The sequence below is a fragment of the Apostichopus japonicus genome, chromosome 6 (assembly GCF_037975245.1).
Source record: "Apostichopus japonicus isolate 1M-3 chromosome 6, ASM3797524v1, whole genome shotgun sequence".
In the NCBI taxonomy this organism is placed as follows: Eukaryota; Metazoa; Echinodermata; class Holothuroidea; order Aspidochirotida; family Stichopodidae; genus Apostichopus; species Apostichopus japonicus.
The window spans coordinates 16476542-16499070 of NC_092566.1; the positions used below are offsets into that span (position 1 = coordinate 16476542).

The following is a 22529-nucleotide window of genomic DNA, read 5'->3' on the forward strand; positions in this document are numbered from 1 at the left end:
ACTTCAAATCAACTACTGAACGTAAACGTAAAGAAATCGATTGGATCTTTCGTATTAAGTCTCACATCACCGGCCTCAACAAAGACTTGGGACCCCTTAACAACTATCAGTTCTACAAGCATATGTAATCGGTTCTTTGCTTCTTAATCCGCTTCCTGTATAGTCATGGTTTATTTGGTTTTAATTCCATCATTGCAACTTACACTTATCTAGCGTCATACTTTCATTGTGTCACATTTTGTACTTCTCATTCGACTGCCAAGTATTGCTGACGAAGGTCCCAGGGGGACCGAAAATTCCAATATATTTTCTAAAACTTACTCCTTATTTGTCAATTATGAGTCATATCTTATTTCTCTGATTTTCGTTAATAATATTTTCTTTTGGAGTAAACGTGGATTTTCGTTATATTATATATATATATATATATATATATATATTTAACTCGGTCGAAGTACATTCATTTTACTTTCATACGAGATGGCATTGGTCGTAACATTTAAAGAACCTTTAGCTTATGAAAAATCTATATCTAAATTATATTCTTATATAAATCTATATATTTACTTCTTTTCAAAGTCATCCGATTATTCTTACTTTATTTTTACTATATACTATACATTTTATTAAACATCATATACCAAGTTATTGAAGGTCGAGTTCTCAACGCCTACAGGTGTGACTGATTTAGAAATGTGAACCAGTAACTTCAGTGCATGTTACTTCTGTATGAAATATTTACCCACAGAGCTCCAATGCGGAACCGAATTCAATTGTCAGAATGGCGCATGTATACCACACATCTTCGGTTGCGATAATGAACAGAACTGTGCTAATGGTCTCGACACTATTGTTACCCTTTCAGGTAAGTGATTACTATTTTTTAAATTGCAAAATGCAAAGATATACAAAATATCATAATGAAACTGGGGAAACAAATACAAACCAATTCACATTCTGTGTTAACGCATTAATAGAAACAGAACATGTTTCTTGGTTAACAGTTAACTTTGACCTTACAAATGCTATCATATAAACCAAAGATGGTGGTCGGGTTGTGTCCCCTGAAGATATTTTGAAAGTTACCAACACACATTAGATACAAACACGTACTAAAGTGAGCCCACAGTCTGCACATGGCGCGTACTTGCTGGGCAAACTAAAAAAGTGATATGTTCCTCCCTGATTGTAAATTTCCTCCAAAAAAATCAAAGGAAGGTGCTTATTTATCAAGGGGCCTTATGGTATGACGCAGTTCCAGTTTACCATATTCATATTTAAACTAGAGACGTGCAATTGGCCGATGGCAAGCTCTTTGCAACTCCCAGATGATGGTAATGTAACACGTTTTATATATTTTGAGTAAATGACCCTGCCAGTTTTACACGGCATCCATTATTATTACGACATGTTATATGAGTAACAGCGTAACAAATGGATTGTGCTTAAATGTGGGCTATACTATGACTATTGGAACACAGAAAACGTTTAATTTGGTAACCTTTATAACATTACGCAGGCGCGTATCCAGGATTTTCTAACCCGGGGGGCGCGAATTACTATCTAAGCGGAGCGCCACCATCGGTTGGCGCGCAGCGTACAAGAAAATTTCTGGTTTTGATACCCCCCAGATCACCGGAAACGGCACTTCTTGGGCTTGAAATGACCAACCAGATGTACACTTTTTGCCTGAGAACCAAGTATTTCCTAATAGTTTTTTTTTTCCATCCATAACCTTTTTGAAGATTGTCAACCCGGCACACGTCATGTTCGACCTGATCGCATCTCCTGTGGGTCTTTGCTTTTGTAGGTGATTCTACGTCGCGGCCCACAATACCCGTCAGCCCCACTTTTCAAGGTTTTAAGCCCCAAATTTGTTCAGAATTTGAAAATTCACATTTCTCGTGAATAAACTCACTTCAAAACATACCCATAATGTTGTACAAAATTTCATCTATGGACAACCAATATAGAAAAACTTCCTTCAACCCCTAACAGACCGGTCAAAATTGCACGAGAAGAGGGAAGTGTGATGCAGAATGTTGGTCAGAAATTTTCGAAAATTCAGACACAGTTAATTTATTGGTGTACAAATATTAAACCTCTTATAACGGCTATTATAAAACTTGGTTGCAGGAAATGAAAAACTAGCAGATATTTCCGAAACCGAACACTACACACATAGGCGTAGGAGGCGCGGCGGCAGTGGCGGAGCTAGGGGTATTGGTCATGAGGGGCGAGAATGGTCTGTAGGGGCGCTTTCGACACTATCTAAGCGGAGCGCCACCACTGGTTGGCGCGTAGCGCACAGAAATGTTTTGAGTAAAGATACTCCCTAGATCGCCGGAAATGACCCTTTTCAGGGCCTGGCTAATTTGCAGATAAACGGAGAATAGGGTGTCATCGCCAAATTACACCAACAAAATGTGACAAATGTCAATAAGTAGATGAGAGCGCAATAAAAGAGTCAATAATGTAGAATAAGTAAAAAGTGGTAAAGAGCTGAAAAAGGCGCCAGCAGTCCATTTGAGTCCGTCAGGGGGGGGGGCATCCGCCCCCCTGACCGTATGGACGCTCCGCCACTGCGCGGCGGGGGTGCAGCCCCTAATTCGCCATTACTAATGTAAAAGAGAGTTTTGACATAATTGGACCTCCATGCTTTTTATACATCTACCTGAGACATGTCGTTGTTTACGTTAGCATCCCGCGGTATACTGCGCAATTTTAACGGACCGTACGGTACATGATGGCATGCGATGTAATAACCGATGCTTGCTTATATGATATTGAAATTGACACGTTAAACGCGCGCTTCGCGCGCGAAAATTGTTGGTTATTTTTTCAAGCGAGTCGGACAGTTTTGAGGATTTTCATCCTGGAACGCCATTTTCATGCTCACTGATATGATGTGATATCTGCTGTTTGCGTTACAAATTCGAACAGGCGCGTAGCGAGGAATTTGCCAAGGGAGGGGCGAAGCTTGTAGGCAAATTATCTAAGCGTAGCGCCACCATAGGTTGGCGCGAAGCGTACAAGAAAATTTTGGACGAAAATGTCTCCCAGATCGCTGGAAATGGCACTACCAAGGACCATTTGTTAGCGCGAGGCGCACAAGCAAATTTTGGCAGAAAATGTCTCCCAGATCGCTGGAAATGACACTTCCCAGGCCTTGTAAGTTGCATCTAAGCACTTTCTATTTTGAAATTACTTAGCGATATCATTTAAAAAAATGCTGAATGGGGGGGGGCGGTCGCCCCCATCCCAAAATGCGTCATGTTCCCCGACGACACGGTCGAGTTCGAGACCTAGCCACAGTTGGTTTCATAGCACAATTCTACACACGCGTTATGATAGACCATATATAGTATATACATAGATCATTAGTGAGAGAGGAAAATGGAAACTTAAAAAAAATGGAGTTGTCGGTGTAAGGGGTAGGGTGAGGCACACTTTTACGAAATCATTGATCCGTCACTGGCTACCCTTCAGCGCTGTAATGATGTCACTGTTCCTCTTTCTCTTCCCGGTGTCTTCGCGTTTTTCTTTTACTCCCTCCTTTTCTCCTTCTTCTCTCTTTCTTCTTTTTCTTTTCCCTTCCTTCCTATCCTCCTCCTCTTTTCCCCCTCTTTTTTCCTTTTTTCTTCTCTTTTTTTTCTCTCCTCTTTTTCTTACCCGGGGGGCGCGCGCCCCCAACGCCCCCCCCCCCTGGATACGCACCTGTTACGGGTTTCTATGGACAGATTCACGTAGATTCACTAAAAATATTAACTAATACTTAGCAACAGCTAACTATATACATATTTTCTACTTACAGAAACTACATATGTCAACCAAAGCTACAACGTGAGTTCGTATATGTTTGACTCTGGCGGGTACCCGTGCAAGCTGCAACAAGAGGAGTTTTTCATCGCACCCGATGGACACAATATTCTTCTAACTATTGAATATCTATTTACGGAGGAACTGTACGATGTGCTGAGAATTGGTAACGGGAATGATATCAAACAGGGACTTCTTCGGGAATACTCTGGAGGACCATTTATTCATGAAATAGAAATATTATCAGAGGGAACTATGATGTGGTTGACACTCATTGCGGACGGTTCTATTAATTCTATAGGTTTCAGAGGTTTTGTAAAATCAGTAAATGCAACAGCATACAGTAAGTGAATTCATTTTCGTCCTAATTTTCGTTAAAAGAGCAATATGATTTATTAGTAACTTATGCAAGATTTAATGACCTTTGAAGAAAGTCTTGGTGCTTATTAGTTTGTCTACACGCTCGTTTCAAAGGCATCAACTTTCCAAATGATAAGTTATGACTTCGCAGGAACGTTGATAACAATCAAAAAAAGTAATGTTCTCCCTAATGTTGGTTATATACAAAATAATAAGATATATTAAATTACGAAAGAAAACCCTTTTTGTGATCGATTAATAGATTCCAGCAAAATGTTCTTTGTGATTGATAATCATATAAGAGAATGTGTCATTTATAGTCAAACTCTTTTGCCAAAAAAAATACTACATAAAAGTATTTTATCATAACAGCAGAACAGAAACCACGATCACATCGTAGATGTATGGAACTGTGGATGGAGAGAAATGACTTCATTCTCTTTACCTGCAGAATTAAACTGTGAAAAATTAACTTTAATTGTAAGAACTGGGCGTGTATATCAATAGCGTAGTTGTGCGACACAATTGTTCAAATGGATACGACAAAGCAGGTTGACTCAAGTTAATTGCATAACAGTAATTACATAACATCGATTTTAGCATTGACATGTAAAGGAGAAATGGAATGATAATGTAACTTACCCGAAGGATTGAATCTCAATGATCGTAAAAGATCGTTAAATATATACTCGATTAGGATAGTTTATATGCAGTCTTTTTACATGCTACGTGATATAGGGGGGCTGTTATTGTAAAGATCTGCACTTCTTTGTCCTTTCTGATCAGGTTTTAGGTTCGTGCATGCGTCTGTTGTGTATTTCACATGTCCTCAAAAATCAACTTTAGGCACGGCTTCAGGTAACCTTCGTTGACTGATGTCGTTGCTGTTTTAATACAGTGCGGAATTGTCTTAAATATATATGATTAGTTTGAATTCTCTCGACAGTAACAAGCAACTCTCAATTTTAAAACTAAGGTTAAATGCAGTTACACTTTCATTTCAAGTTTAAGTTATCTTAAACTTAAAACATTTTCGGATGGAAATTCAACGGTAATGATAGTGCAGTGTGTCTTTATGGAGAGTGGATTTCTGAAGATGCGTTTTGCAATGGTTAGGAAGAGCGACATGTTTTATAATGCACCGAAGCAGTGTTATTTATCAGCGATTGCTTTCTATTCATATAATTCATTGTTTTAACATTTACATGTCATTGACATAATACCACTGATTAATGGATTGCATTATTCCTCCTACAAGCTTTACTGTGTGCTGAACCACATCCACCAGATGAATTGGTTTCTCACCGTCCTGATTTACCAGAAGGGCAGTTGTATCCAAATGGAACTGAAATTATGTATGAATGTCCGGAAGGGTGGAAATTCAACGGTAATGATAGTGCAGTGTGTCTTTATGGAGAGTGGACTTCTGAAGATGCGTTTTGCAAAGGTTAGTAAGAGCGACATATTTTACAACGCACCGAAGCAGTGTTTTTTTTATCATCGATTGCTTTCCATTCATATAATTCATTGTCTTAATATTTACATATCATTGACATAATATCACTGATTAATGGATTGTATCATTCCTCCTACAAGCTTTACCGTGTACTGCACCACATCCACCAGATGAATTGGTTTCTCACATTGCTGATTTACCAGACGGGGAGTTGTATCTAAATGGAACTGAAATCATGTATGAATGTCCAGACGGATGGAATTTAAATGGCAATACGAAAGCAGTGTGTCTCTACGGAATGTGGACGAACGAAAACGCCTTCTGCTCAGGTCAGTCAAAGCGCCTTACGGCAATTGAAGTACTGTCATTTTCTCAGTCACTCAGTATACAGCTATATAATTTATTATCGAATTCTAAACATGCATGTGGTCTCGTCGAAACTCGAAATGCTTATATCAATTATTAGTTTTTAGGAGTATAGCGATTGGCTTAAAATTTTAGTGAGTACATATGAAACATATCCATTTCGATTTAAGTATATATTAAAGTTAATTTTGTTGTTTTGTTACAACGACTGATCTCCACAACTCTGTTATCCATCATTATATATTACCTATAACATTAACGTTATGATATCAGAAACTTCAATATGATCATATGGTTATTGTAGTCTTGCTCTTTTACAATTTCAGAGATACTTCCCACAATGTGTCCATTTCAAAGTCTTTCTTTTTCTGGTGTGCAACTTACATTTCGGGCTACTTACCCTGGATCACACGTTAACTCAATACAAAACTGCAGTGAAGAATCTTCTAACGGTAAATGCTCCTTTCCTCTTCCAGAAATGTTCCCATAGCTTATTGCCGGTGGTTACATTGATTAGTGTAACAGGTGCAAAGTGAACTTGAAAAGTTTGGGTTCATTTCTCAGTTATTAGAAAAAAGGAAATTGGTTCAAATTGGCAACAGATTTGTTGTTTGCTTACTTTAATCTTGCTTGTGATATGATAATACTTAATTTAATGCAGTATTTCATCCAGCCTTATATGGTGTTCTCTCTTATAATTAGCGTATCACCCTTTGGCCATGAGAGTTTGCGATGAGGATGGATGGGAGGAACCAGTACTCACAACATGTTACACTCCAGAAGACGCGGCACATGCGGTGGAGAGAATTACCAATGTGAGTGTCTTAAGTTACATCGCTCGATGTGGACACTTAATTTCCCCAGCTCTGCTTTAAAATGAATAGAATGAAAACAGTACGATGGCTTTCGAGATGGACGCGTGTATTTCATGACATCGATTCTGTTGTCAATGATGTCATGCAACTCTTTGACTTGCCACCATCTCCTTACCACCTGCTTCGCCTGCTCTCAATAACCACTATGATGTCAAGTTATATATTTAATCATATTCCAGTGTTTTAATTATAGGCTGCCTTTGAAAGAGATCGACGGGCATAATTTTATACGTTTGATTTTTTTCTTTACAATATTAAATTAAAATTTAGTTACCATAGTCCCAGTGATCATTTTAATAGCAATACATTGACTTATCTCGCAGACGACTGTAACTGAGGAAAATGTCGATGAGGTTGCCAGCGATCTAGCACTTGTAACAACTCAGACGGAAGATCTTGACGTATCACAGGTAGAAGATGTAGCCGAGTCATTACGGGACATTGCTAATGTCAATAGTTCTTCAATAGAAGTAAGTTATGCCTGACATTAGGTGCAATTCATTGTTTATGTCTATGAGAGGGCGTTGTGGTAAATTGGTTAAGGCAGTGAACTTGTGATCTAAGGGTAACAGGTTCGAGGTAACTTCTAAATATAGTTGCGTCCGCCGGTTTGCGGCTGCACCCTATGGGAAGTCCCCCAGGGGACACGTGGCTGTGGTGCACTTTGGTGCCGCAGGAGAGATTGTTTGAATTGTGCACACTTTGGTGTGTAGGCGTGACAAGTTACCAATGACCAGGGCTAAGTTACACATCCGGGACAGCAAGTTTGCGTATGAGGATGTGCATTAACCAAGAAACAAGAATCTACGCTTGTAAAGCTGTGAAGATGTTCGTTATTTACCTGTTTTTACGTTTATCTTAAATAATGGTATCCTATCATAGACTTATTTTGCTGAATTGAATTTTTATTTGTGAAATCAGAGATAGCAGTTTGAACGCATTAGATCCATCGCCGCAGGTTACCATTTATATCAAAAGAGAAACCATTTACCACTGTCAATCTCCGCTCAGTTGCATAAACTTCGATGTCAATGGCCTCTTATGGAAATATTTTGCGTCCAGATAATGCCGGCATTAGCCGAAGATTTTAGTGTGTAGCACCGATTACATGCGCATGGCTCAGTTTCCATCGTTAAAATTCAACGGTCAAATTTAATATCAGTATTTCATTAACTAATATTTCTGATTTAGAGCATATGAAAGGATTTTTTTTTTACAGAATCCCCTAATTTCACGATAAACATTACCCGCTCATTTATATTCATTTTAAAGGTTACAGAGTCCGTAGTAGGGACGGTGAACAACCTAATGGAAGTAAATGAAAGAAGTTTGGAACAAACTGTCGGATCTAGTAGTGTCATTGTATCCTTGGAACAGCAAATATCTAATGTTCAAAAAAATCCTAACAACTTTACGGACGTACAACATAACGTTGGCGTTCAAGCAGTTAAGTTAGACCCAGACATAACCAAGGCGGTCACATTTATCAATTTACCGCCAAGTAATACTACTGGCCGAGATGCTTTGAATGCTGATCTTGCCGAGGAAAACACACGGCTATTTAACAATAAGCAGGAAGTACGAACAGATAACAGCACAACATCGATTTATGTACCATCAAAGATATTGGAACTAGCATTAGAAGGTAAAGATCACTATTGAAGCGACGTATTTATACTATTAATTTACGACGAAGTATCACTGCAAACGTCGATCTCAATCAAACGTCAGTCATGTCAATTCTTTCTTCAAAACCCATTTCACAATATACTAATCATTTTACAATATTGAATTAACAATGAACGATGTATATTGGACAAACAATTGAGAGGCTGTCACAAAAAAACGTAATCAACAATCTTGGGAATTTAATTTACTGTTCATTTGAGAAGATTCATTTTGCAAGATGTTTCGCATGAAATTACATATAGAACCAAAGAAACATGTCATAATTTGAGTCCAATGTTTTGTTTTATTTCCCTAAATCATAAATACTCATATATACCTTGTGCAAAATCTTAGAAAGTAATTATTAACGTTTTTCCTGTTTCAGTTGATCCAACTATTACTCACGTTCCAATTAGCTTCTTCATTTACAAGGATTCCCGATTATTTCAAACGAGTCAGGTATCATCGACTTCTGCACCCGAGAAAGACAATATCAAGAATAGACAAGAAATTGCAAGTCAAGTTATTGCAGCGACCTTAGAGGTAGCTAACGTTGTCATTAAGGATCTACCGCCTGGAGATTCTATCGTTACGAGGTTTACAATAGCACCCGTAAGTCCATATAGGGCATTTACTGTCCACTAAATACAAAGTAAACACTTGCATTATTCATAACGAATTCTAGCATTGTCGTGTAACTAATATCTATCCAACATTCTGTCGCATACTTGTTTAAGATGCATAAGTGTTTAGTTTATAGAGAAATACACAATTACTGTTAACAATTCACGTGGACCTGCAGTTCCTGGTTAAAGCTGAAACATTTCTTCTAACAAATATCTTAATGCACTTCAAATGTTCAAGAAAATAAGAAATATGTTTATATCTTTGGTTATAACTTGTGAAGAAAAGTCAACTCTATCAAAAGAGACGTAATATCTTGGTTTTTTTTTTAAATTATTTAGCATCTAGGACAAAACGAAGTTGTAAAAGAAGAAAAGTGTGTCTTCTGGTCAGTTTCAGAGGATGGCAAACAAGGAACATGGTCCGCTGAAGGTTGCACATTAACCAAAGACAAGAATCAGACAGTGTGCACATGTAACCATCTTACGAGCTTCGCCGTGCTCGTCGTAAGTTACGTATTAGACAAAAGAAAAATGCAGGCATTGACACGTTCTATGAGTTGTGTTGACGTGTAGCTTAACGTAATTTGAGTTTATACGTTAATCCATAGTTAATGTAAGGTAATATACTTAATTCACCTTGATTTAACCGTTCTTTAGCCTACGTCTGAAGTCGCAACATAACGCTCCTATATTTCTAGGTTTAATCATATGCCCTTCTCTATAGATAACTTTGATATATGTTACTGAATGAAATTTAGTCACGGACTGTGATGGATTGTCTATGAAGAACAATTTGTGCTCATGCGCATATCAAATGTATAATGTATAATCCCCGCTGCCTGGGCAATCAGGATGCTTTGCCCCAACCTTATCTGAGGAATCATTCGAGCGTAACTAGTTTGAATTTGTATTTATTTCTACACTTGTCTACAGGGAATTGGCTCAGATCTTCCAGAAGCCCTTTCAATTATAACCGTGGTAGGGTCATCTCTTTCGATAAGTGGCTTAATTCTTTGCATCTCATCATTATCACTAATAGGGTAAGTGCATTATTTTCTCAGCTTGAAAGTACCTTCTATTTGTGTGAGGTTCCGGTATCAATCTGGTAAATGACTCAGTCTTCGTCTTCTTGATTCTAATAACAGGAACATTCCAAATCCCATGCAATACTGTACTATAAAATAGGAGATTCCTCATTAAATTTATCTCATATATATATACTTAAATTGGTTACTGAGTTTCAAAACACAAAGTTTGAATATTATATACGATAATAATGTTTAATATATCATTATTACGATAGTGGAAGTAAACTTATATTGTCTACGTTAATGTTTTTTCTCTCGAACATATCATGGTCTGATGTAGCTCAATGAATCGAATGTTGTTAGGTTCTTGAAGTAAAGTATTGACCCTAATAAACTTAAATTTGTCAGTTAGCATTGACTTACTTATTCAATTACTTTAAAATACGCCGATATTTAACAAACATTTTAATCCTCCACTTGGCGTATTAATTTTGTAAAGAAATCGCGGATTTTTGTCGTCATACGGGACTTGGTAAATTGTATTGATTCATATTGATTTATATTTCCGTTCTTACAGAGGACTACGAACGAAGCAAGCATCACAAATCCATCTCAATCTTTGCCTGTGCTTGTTAGCTTTCTACGTAGTTTTCCTGGTGGGAGATTTCGTCATCGACAAGCCAAGACATTGCAAAAATATTGCTACAACGATACACTACTTATGTTTGACGACTGTAGCGTGGATGTCTGTAGAAGCATTGCACATGTACTTGCTGTTTGTCAAATTTAAAACACCCAAATTGTTTCAGTTGAAACTAAAGTATTTTGTTTCCGTGTCTGCTGTGTCCGTATACGGTATGTATTGTGTGAAGTATTTTGTTACATTTCCATTTCATGCTAATGAAAATTTCGTGTTTTGTTCTCTGAAGTTTCAAACTGCATTGTTAAAAGTTTAGTTTTCACTTTCTGAAGGAAAAAAAGTGATGATCGCTCTTTGGCTGAGTCACTGTAATCATACCAATTTACGCTTTCCTTACAGAATACCAATTAATGAAACTCTTACCGAATAAAGGTTAATTGAATTCCATAATACGTTACTAAATTATTGTCCCAAAACAGACTTTTGTCTTGGAGACAGTGATATCATATCAAAGTGATCCACAATGAAAAGTTTTGCATTTTATTTCTAGCTAATGCATTGTCAGAATTGATAAATTTTCTGTTATGAAAGTTGTATCATTGATTTGGATTACAATTAACATTAAAATGTGTGTTATTTTTATTGACTAACATGCTAAACGACACTAACGTAGAACTTTCATCAGTTCGTCTAGTCAGGGTGCAGTGTGCTTTTCGTCGTGTTACTTATCTATAGTGAAATCACTATCACCTTCCGTTTCAAAATTCAATTATTTCTAATTAGATGCATCGTTAGGAAGCGATAAATGTCAGATCAATAAAACATGTGATTAAGGTTGTAACATATAAATTGATCATATGTATCGGAAGCACTGTGCTTCTTAAACAGGTGAATGGTTCACCTGAAGGGTGAATGAAGTTATCGTGGGGTGAATAAAACTAGAGGGATGAATGAGAGTGACTGAAACAGAAAGGGTGGATGACTTAATTTACTCAGATATCTATATGTTCTTTTATACAAAAACATGTTGGGATAAAGATTCAAGGGTGAAACTACACTGAAATAGTTTAAGACACATTGTATCACAGTCATAATAGCATAAAGATGAGAAAAGGGTAATGAAAACCCTATAGTATCTTGCTTCTGTGCCAATATTCAGTTGGTTGTGACTTCGAAATTTTAATTTCCCAGTGTTCTTATATTTCATGAAAATTATCATTCTGATAACTTACTTCAATGAACGAATCTGTTGAGGAATAATTTGTTTATACAATTTTGATTTTATTTTGCTGTAAAACGAAACATTAATTTTGTATGTTTTTATCTCTGTTTACTTCATTATCAATATTTAAAGACCAAATTTAAACGATGTAAATTTTCCTCCAAAGGCCTGTGCTTGATCCCTGTTTTGAGTGTGCTCTTCCTTTCATCTCAAGAAGTAGATGGATAGTAAGTTGTTTTGTTGTTGTCAAAATCTCATAATAGTTCCATTTATATAATTTGTTTTAAATAACAACATTCGAATATATGTAGAATGAGATATTGTAGCGTAAAGCTTCTTCAATATCTTGCCCAACAACTGTGCAAGAGCAATATAATTGGACCTTTTGATCAAGATTGTTATGTTTATTTGTTATTCAATATGAAGAACAGTAGTTCAATAGCTTGTCATGGGTAAGGTATTCGGGGTTTTTTCTTACTGTTTTAATATCAAGTAATGAAAAATGCAGCGTTAAATTAGATGACAAATTCAATATACTATGTCGAATTCCGTTTTCTGTTAATGGTATTGCAAACTTAATGCGTTTAACTACTCAAATATTGTTAACATTTAATTTGAAGAGAAAGTATGTTATGATAACATAACAAATTCAATTTGACAAAGATCTTCAAGGAATATTACTGGTGATACATGATACATGTGGATTCATATCTGGTCACATTAGAAGAATATTTGGTAATCTGAAGTATTTTATTGTTTCATACTTCACAGTTGTTTTTTGCCCTCGGGTCAAGGACTACTTTTTGGACTTATTTTGGAAGTACTGGTAATGGTCTTGTTTAACTTGGTTGTATTTGGTCTTCTTCTTCGTAACATCGTCTTTCGTCCGATAATGTCAAGTAATGCCAAGGGATACAAGAAGAAAGAGATGTTCTCAAGGTTACAGCAGTTCGTCGTATTCTGGTTTCTCCTAGGAATGTCATGGACTTTTGGTTTTTTGGCAATGATTCCTAACCGAGAGTCTGTTGTATTTGAATATTTGTTTTGCCTGTTTACGTCCCTTCAAGGATTCTTCTTATTCATTTTCATCTGCTTGAAAAACCCAGAGGTGGTAAATAGATTCAAGAAAACTAGGGCCTACCTTAGTGAATGGAGTAACGAGAAGAATGAATCTAGCCTTAAGACATTTCGTACAGGTGAAAGTAACTCCACACAACGAGCTGCACAGTCAAGCGAACTATAAAGTGACAAGTCTGAAAGGTTCATTAAACATCATGTACACTTCCAAACTTCATTACTTATTTTGCTATATAACCATCAAGTTAATCACACTGCTTTACTTTACTATACTACACGCATATCGTCAAAGTTTTGCTATATATTTGATAATGGACAACAACAATATTATCCTTTTCCTTATTTTAGATGAATGAACATTTATTTAGGAAATTTTTTGAAACTTTTCTCCCACAAAGACTAGCAATGCGTCTTTTTTAGTTTGACTCGGAGACTTGTCCTTTCAAATTTAAATTCATTTACGTCTAATTCGAATAATGTTGAAATTGGTTAAGTTTGCACTAATCCTGGGGTGTTATACACGATATCTAACGTAGAGGCATACGAAGTACAATCTGTTAACATCGGAGACCAAAGTTACATCAGGATTTCTTAAATTATGCGTAATCGTTATAATATAAAAGTGCCACTGGTTAATAGTAAGCAGACAAGTTTTCATTTTGTATCCAATTTATCTTTTAAATTACAGATTCTCCATTAATGTAATTTCACTTAAAGTTATTCATTTATTTTCAAAATAAAGAAATGTTTGAACACAGCGTAAAAAAAATTAGCGGCAAATAGTATCTCCTTTTTTAAATTTCTTGTATGAAGACAGTTACAATTGGTGGCTTGAACATGAGCGTTTAAGATCCGATAGAAGTATCATATAATTTTTTTTTAGCAAAGCTTTCGACAAGGCATCAGTGAATAGTGTGTTGCAAGTCAAAACCCAACTACGGCAAAATAATTGCAGTATACAGAGACATTATACAACGACTTTGGGGGCTCTCAATCACTGCTTCTCTATTGGACACTTCCTTTCTCAAGAATCAATCGCTATGTTAAATTCACTCACCAGAAAAAAATCCACTTCACGACCGGTTTCGTCCTTTTGGGATATATCAGGCGAAGGTAGGAATCGAAAACACCGGACTTTCTCGCCACAGACCGAATAACGCAACACTCGACCACAGTAATTCAACTACTGTGAATGCGTATGAATAGCTATAAATAACTCTCTATGAGAGCGTATTACGCAAATGGTATGATTGTACAGGGTGCATCCCTTGTGCTCTTGAAACTGACAATTCATATCAATATTATTAATTTTCCTCTAAGATATGGACCTATTATCGCAGTTTTATTGCCTGGTTGGAAGCAGAATGGACCGCTCTATCACATAGGCCTGTTTAGGGAACAATTAAAAAACCACGATTTCGACCAAATTTGAAAAAGACATATACTAAAAAGTCATATACCCTTACCAAAATGTCAAATTTCGACCAAAAATCGAATCTTTCCGATTTCGATGAGGATGGATTATATCGATTCCCGTAACTCATATCTGTCGTTTAATCCATAAAAATCGGTTGACTAAGCTATAATTTTCTTAAAAATGACATTTGAACATTGATATCAATATTATTTCATTTTCCTATATGATATGGACCTATAATCGCAGTTTTATTGCCTGGTTGGTAACAGAATGGGCCGCTCTATCACATAGGTCTGTTTCGGGAACAATTTCTTCTCGTGACAAAAGTCGGGAGTCATTTAAATTTGATATAAAATCACGTCAAGATATGGTTTTTAAATTTCATTTTTTTCACCGAAATATGACTGTTTATTCTGCTCTGATCACATGGAAAGGAATCAAAAGGGCGCCACACATCCCAGGTACAATATTGGGAAGAATGAAAAAAGTCGTGATTTTGGCCAAAATCGAACAAAATCATAAGGGTATATGCCTTACAAAATTGCCAAATTTCGGCCAAAAATGAAAGTTCTCAAATTTCCCTCAGGATACTTATACGGGTTCCCAGAACCTAAATAAACGCTTCTCTCCCGACAAAAGTGGAATTCGACGACGTTTCAGTCATTTAAATTTGATATGAAATCACGTCAAGATATGGTTTTTTAAATTTCATATTTTTCCAAAATATGACTGATTATTCTGCTCTGATCACATGGAAAGGAATCAAAAGGGCGCCACACACCACAGGTGCAATTTTGGGAAGAATTAAAAAAGTCGTGATTTTGGCCAAAATCGAACAAAATCATAAGGGGATAGCCTTACAAAATTGCCAAATTTCGGCCAAAAATGATATTTCTCAAATTTTCTCTCAGGATACTTATACGTGTTCCCAGAACCCGAATAAACGCTTCTCTCCCGACAAAAGTGGAATTCGACGAAGTTTCAGTCATTTAAATTAGATATGAAATCACGTCAAGATATGGGTTCTTAAATTTCATTTTTCACCGAAATATGACTGTTTATTCTGCTCTGATCACATGGAAAGGAATCAAAAGGGCGCCAGACACCACAGGTGCACATTTGGGAAGAATTAAAAAGTCGTGATTTTGGCCAAAATCGAACAAAATCATAAAGGTATAGCCTTACAAAATTGCCAAATTTCGGCCAAAAATGAAATTTCTCTCAGGATACTTATACGGGTTCCCAGAACCCAAACAAACGCTTCTCTCCCGACAAAAGTGGAATTCGACGAAGTTTTAGTCATTTAAATTTGATATGAAATCACGTCAAGATATGGTTTTTTAAATTTCATATTTTTCCAAAATATGACTGATTATTCTGCTCTGATCCACATGGAAAGGAATCAAAAGGGCGCCACACACCACAGGTGCAATTTTGGGAAGAATAAAAAAAGTCGTGATTTTGGCCAAAATCGAACAAAATCATAAGGGTATAGCCTTACAAAATTGCCAAATTTCGGCCAAAAATGAAAGTTCTCAAATTTCTCTCAGGATACCTATACGTGTTCCCAGAACCCAAATAAACGCTTCTCTCCCGACAAAAGTGGAATTCGACGAAGTTTCAGTCATTTAAATTAGATATGAAATCACGTCAAGATATGGTTTATTAAGTTTCATATTTTTCACCGAAATATGACTTTTTATTCTGCTCTGATCACATGGAAAGGAATCAAAAGGGCGCCACACACCCCAGGAGCAATTTTGGGAAGAATTAAAAAAGTCGCGATTTTGGCCAAAATCGAACAAAATCATAAGAGTATAGCCTTACTAAATTGCCGAATTTCGGCCAAAAATGAAATTTCTTAAATTTCTCTCAGGATACTTATACGTGTTCGCAGAACCCAAATAAACGCTTCTCTCCCAACAAAAGTGGAATTCGACGACGTTTCAGTCATTTAAATTTGATATAAAATCACGTCAAGATATGGTTTATTAAGTTTCATATTTTTCACCGAAATATGACTTTTTATTCTGCTCTGATCACATGGAAAGGAATCAAAAGGGCGCCACACACCACAGGTGCAATTTTGGGAAGAATTAAAAAAGTCATGATTTTGGCCAAAATCGAACAAAATCATAAGGGTATATGCCTTACAAAATTGCCAAATTTCGGCCAAAAATGAAAGTTCTCAAATTTCCCTCAGGATACTTATACGGGTTCCCAGAACCTAAATAAACGCTTCTCTGCCGACAAAAGTGGAATTCTACGACGTTTCAGTCATTTAAATTTGATATGAAATCACGTCAAGATATGTTTTATTAAATTTCATTTTTCTTCGAAATATGACTGTTTATTCTGCTCTGATCACATGGAAAGGAATCAAAAGGGCGCCACACACCACAGGTGCAATTTTGGGAACAATTAAAAAAGTCGTGATTTTGGCCAAAATCGAACAAAATCATAAAGGTATAGCCTTACAAAATTGCCAAATTTCGGCCAAAAATGAAATTTCTCTCAGGATACTTATACGTGTTCCCAGATCCCAAACAAACGCTTCTCTCGCAACAAAAGTGGAATTCGACGAAGTTTTAGTCATTTAAATTAGATATGAAATCACGTCAAGATATGGTTTATTAAATTTCATATTTTTCACCGAAATATGACTTTTAATTCTGCTCTGATCACATGGAAAGGAATCAAAAGGGCGCCACACATCCCAGGTACAATATTGGGAAGAATGAAAAAAGTCGTGATTTTGGCCAAAATCGAACAAAATCATAAGGGTATATGCCTTACAAAATTGCCAAATTTCGGCCAAAAATGAAAGTTCTCAAATTTCCCTCAGGATACTTATACGGGTTCCCAGAACCTAAATAAACGCTTCTCTCCCGACAAAAGTGGAATTCGACGAAGTTTTAGTCATTTAAATTTGATATGAAATCACGTCAAGATATGGTTTTTAAATTTCATTTTTCACCAAAATATGACTTTTTATTCTGCTCTGATCACATGGAAAGGAATCAAAAGGGCGCCACACATCCCAGGTACAATTTTAAGAAGAATTAAAAAAGTCGTGATTTTGGCCAAAATCGAACAAAATCATAAAGGTATAGCCTTACAAAATTGCCAAATTTCGGCCAAAAATGAAATTTCTCTCAGGATACTTATACGTGTTCCCAGAACCCAAACAAACGCTTCTCTCCCGACAAAAGTGGAATTCGACGAAGTTTTAGTCATTTAAATTAGATATGAAATCACGTCAAGATATGGTTTATTAAATTTCATATTTTTCACCGAAATATGACTTTTAATTCTGCTCTTATCACATGGAGAGGAATCAAAAGGGCGCCACACATCCCAGGTACAATATTGGGAAGAATGAAAAAAGTCGTGATTTTGGCCAAAATCGAACAAAATCATAAGGGTATATGCCTTACAAAATTGCCAAATTTCGGCCAAAAATGAAAGTTCTCTCAGGATACTTATACGGGTTCCCAGAACCCAAATAAACGCTTCTCTCCCGACAAAAGTGGAATTCGACGAAGTTTCAGTCATTTAAATTTGATATGAAATCACGTCAAGATATGGTTTTTTAAATTTCATATTTTTCCAAAATATGACTGATTATTCTGCTCTGATCACATGGAATGGAATCAAAAGGGCGCCACACATCCCAGGTACAATATTGGGAAGAATTAAAAAAGTCGTGATTTTGGCCAAAATCGAACAAAATCATAAGGGTATATGCCTTACAAAATTGCCAAATTTCGGCCAAAAATGAAAGTTCTCTCAGGATACTTATACGGGTTCCCAGAACCCAAATAAACGCTTCTCTCCCGACAAAAGTGGAATTCGACGAAGTTTCAGTCATTTAAATTTGATATGAAATCACGTCAAGATATGGTTTTTTAAATTTCATATTTTTCCAAAATATGACTGATTATTCTGCTCTGATCACATGGAATGGAATCAAAAGGGCGCCACACATCCCAGGTACAATTTTGGGAAGAATTAAAAAAGTCGTGATTTTGGCCAAAATCGAACAAAATCATAAGGGTATAGCCTTACAAAATTGCCAGATTTCGGCCAAAAATGAAATTTCTCTCAGGATACTTATACGTGTTCCCAGAACCCAAACAAACGCTTCTTTCCCGACAAAAGTGGAATTCGACGAAGTTTTAGTCATTTAAATTAGATATGAAATTACGTCAAGATATGGTTTATTAAATTTCATATTTTTCACCGAAATATGACTTTTTATTCTGCTCTGATCACATGGAAAGGAATCAAAAGGGCGCAACACATCCCAGGTACAATATTGGGAAGAATGAAAAAAGTCGTGATTTTGGCCAAAATCGAACAAAATCATAAGGGTATAGCCTTACTAAATTGCCAAATTTCGGCCAAAAATGAAAGTTCTCAAATTTCTCTCAGGATACTTATACGGGTTCCCAGAACCTAAATAAACGCTTCTCTCCCGACAAAAGTGGAATTCGACGAAGTTTCAGTCATTTAAATTTGATATGAAATCACGTCAAGATATGGTTTTTAAATTTCATTTTTCACCAAAATATGACTTTTTATTCTGCTCTGATCACATGGAAAGGAATCAAAAGGGCGCCACACATCCCAGGTACAATATTGGGAAGAATTAAAAAAGTCGTGATTTTGGCCAAAATCGAATAAAATCATAAGGGTATAGCCTTACAAAATTGCAAAATGTCGGCTAAAAATGAAAGTTTTCATATTTCTCTCAGGATACTTATACGGGTTCCCAGAACCCAAATAAATCTTCGAAAACGTTTGAATATACACTACTATGACTTTCATCAACTGTTTCGTTTGATTTTGCTCGTTTATATGGTTCTACAAATCCTTCTCTCGTGACAAAAGTGGAATTCGACGAAGTTTCAGTCATTTAAATTTGATATGAAATCACGTCAAGATATGTTTTTTTAAATTTCATTTTTCACCAAAATATGACTGTTTATTCTGCTCTGATCACATGGAAAGGAATCAAAAGGGCGCCACACACCACAGGAGCAATTTTGGGAAGAATTAAAAAAGTCGTGATTTTGGCCAAAATCGAACAAAATCATAAGGGTATAGCCTTCCTAAATTGCCAAATTTCGGCCAAAAATGAAATTTCTCAAATTTCTCTCAGGATACTTATACGGGTTCCCAGAACCTAAATAAACGCTTCTCTCCCGACAAAAGTGGAATTCGACGAAGTTTCAGTCATTTAAATTTGATATGAAATCACGTCAAGATATGTTTTATTAAATTTCATTTTTCACCAAAATATGACTGTTTATTCTGCTCTGATCACATGGAAAGGAATCAAAAGGGCGCAACACATCCCAGGTACAATATTGGGAAGAATTAAAAAAGTCGTGATTTTGGCCAAAATCGAACAAAATCATAAGGGTATAGCCTTCCTAAATTGCCAAATTTCGGCCAAAAATGAAATTTCTCAAATTTCCCTCAGGATACTTATACGGGTTCCCAGAACCCAAATAAACGCTTCTCTCCCGACAAAAGTGGAATTCGACGAAGTTTCAGTCATTTAAATTTGATATGAAATCACGTCAAGATATGGTTTTTTAAATTTCATATTTTTCCAAAATATGACTGATTATTCTGATCTGATCACATGGAATGGAATCAAAAGGGCGCCACACATCCCAGGTACAATTTTAAGAAGAATTAAAAAAGTCGTGATTTTGGCCAAAATCGAACAAAATCATAAGGGTATAGCCTTCCTAAATTGCCAAATTTCGGCCAAAAATGAAATTTCTCAAATTTCTCTCAGGATACTTATACGGGTTCCCAGAACCTAAATAAACGCTTCTCTCCCGACAAAAGTGGAATTCGACGAAGTTTCAGTCATTTAAATTTGATATGAAATCACGTCAAGATATGTTTTATTAAATTTCATTTTTCACCAAAATATGACTGTTTATTCTGCTCTGATCACATGGAAAGGAATCAAAAGGGCGCAACACATCCCAGGTACAATATTGGGAAGAATTAAAAAAGTCGTGATTTTGGCCAAAATCGAACAAAATCATAAGGGTATAGCCTTCCTAAATTGCCAAATTTCGGCCAAAAATGAAATTTCTCAAATTTCTCTCAGGATACTTATACGGGTTCCCAGAACCCAAATAAACGCTTCTCTCCCGACAAAAGTGGAATTCGACGAAGTTTCAGTCATTTAAATTTGATATGAAGTCACGTCAAGATATGGTTTTTTAAATTTCATATTTTTTCCAAAATATGACTGATTATTCTGATCTGATCACATGGAATGGAATCAAAAGGGCGCCACACACCACAGGTGCAATTTTGGGAAGAATTAAAAAAGTCATGATTTTGGCCAAAATCGAACAAAATCATAGCCTTACAAAATTGCCAACTTTCGGCCAAAAATGAAAGTTCTCAAATTTCCCTCAGGATACTTATACGGGTTCCCAGAACCTAAATAAACGCTTTTCTCCCGACAAAAGTGGAATTCGACGACGTTTCAGTCATTTAAATTTGATATGAAATCACGTCAAGATATGGTTTTTTAAATTTCATATTTTTCACCGAAATATGACTGATTATTCTGCTCTGATCACATGGAATGGAATCAAAAGGGCGCCACACATCCCAGGTACAATTTTAAGAAGAATTAAAAAAGTCGTGATTTTGGCCAAAATCGAATAAAATCATAAGGGTATAGCCTTACAAAATTGCAAAATGTCGGCTAAAAATGAAGTTTTCATATTTCTCTCAGGATACTTATACGGGTTCCCAGAACCTAAATAAACGCTTCTCTGCCGACAAAATTGCAAAATGTCGGCTAAAAATGAAAGTTTTCATATTTCTCTCAGGATACTTATACGGGTTCCCAGAACCCAAATAAATCTTCGAAAACGTTTGAATATACACTACTATGACTTTCATCAACTGTTTCGTTTGATTTTGCTCGTTTATATGGTTCTACAAATCCTTCTCTCGTGACAAAAGTGGAATTCGACGAAGTTTCAGTCATTTAAATTTGATATGAAATCACGTCAAGATATGTTTTTTTAAATTTCATTTTTCACCAAAATATGACTGTTTATTCTGCTCTGATCACATGGAAAGGAATCAAAAGGGCGCCACACATCCCAGGTACAATTTTGGGAAGAATTAAAAAAGTCGTGATTTTGGCCAAAATCGAACAAAATCATAAGGGTATAGCCTTACAAAATTGCCAAATTTCGGCCAAGAATCGAATCTTTCCGATTTCGATCAGGATGGATTATATCGATTCCCGTTACTGATATCTGTCGTTTAATCCATAAAAATCGATTGACTGAGCTATCATTTTCATAAAAATGATATTTAAACATTCATATCAATATTATTTTTTTTTCTATAAGATATGGACTTATTATCGCAGTTTTTTATTGCCTGGTTGGTAACATCTCATCATGGGCCGCTCTATCACATAGGCCTGTTTCGGGAACAATTTAAAAAATCACGATTTCGACCAAAAATTGAAAAAATCATAAGGCTATATATACCCTTACCAAAATGTGAAATTTCGACCAAAAATCGAATCTATCCGATTTCGAACAGGATGGATTATATCGATTCCCGTAACTCATATCTGTCGTTTAATCCATTAAAATCGGTTGACCGAGCTATCATTTTCATAAAAATGACATTTGAACATTCATATCAATATTATTTAATTTTTCTATATGATATGGACTTATTATCGCAGTTATATTGCCAAGTTGGTAACATGATGGGCCGCTCTATCACATAAGCCTGTTTCGGGAACAATTTAAAAAATCACGATTTCGGCCAAAAATTGAAAAAATTATAATGTCAATGAGTTTGATATAAATATATATATCCATATATATAACTATAGATATATATTTATATATTTATCGAGATTACCATAGGTTGTGATTACTTACGCACAGTTATATATTAT

General features: G+C 35.9%; 1 protein-coding gene across 1 annotated transcript in view; it reads left to right on the forward strand.

Annotated features, from left to right (window-relative positions):
* Window positions 1-13526, forward strand: part of LOC139969120 (uncharacterized) — a 41096-nt gene extending 27570 nt beyond the window's left edge. Inside the window, exons 9-22 of the mRNA XM_071973925.1 lie at window positions 749-865; window positions 3815-4162; window positions 5438-5626; window positions 5776-5964; window positions 6328-6453; window positions 6704-6816; window positions 7200-7346; window positions 8149-8521; window positions 8930-9156; window positions 9510-9674; window positions 10104-10210; window positions 10776-11053; window positions 12227-12287; window positions 12832-13526. Of these exons, the coding sequence (XP_071830026.1) occupies window positions 749-865; window positions 3815-4162; window positions 5438-5626; window positions 5776-5964; window positions 6328-6453; window positions 6704-6816; window positions 7200-7346; window positions 8149-8521; window positions 8930-9156; window positions 9510-9674; window positions 10104-10210; window positions 10776-11053; window positions 12227-12287; window positions 12832-13303 (2912 nt within the window). The 3' untranslated portion in view covers window positions 13304-13526. The remainder of the gene's footprint in view (window positions 1-748; window positions 866-3814; window positions 4163-5437; window positions 5627-5775; window positions 5965-6327; window positions 6454-6703; window positions 6817-7199; window positions 7347-8148; window positions 8522-8929; window positions 9157-9509; window positions 9675-10103; window positions 10211-10775; window positions 11054-12226; window positions 12288-12831) is intronic.
* Window positions 13527-22529: the final 9003 nt, after the last annotated feature.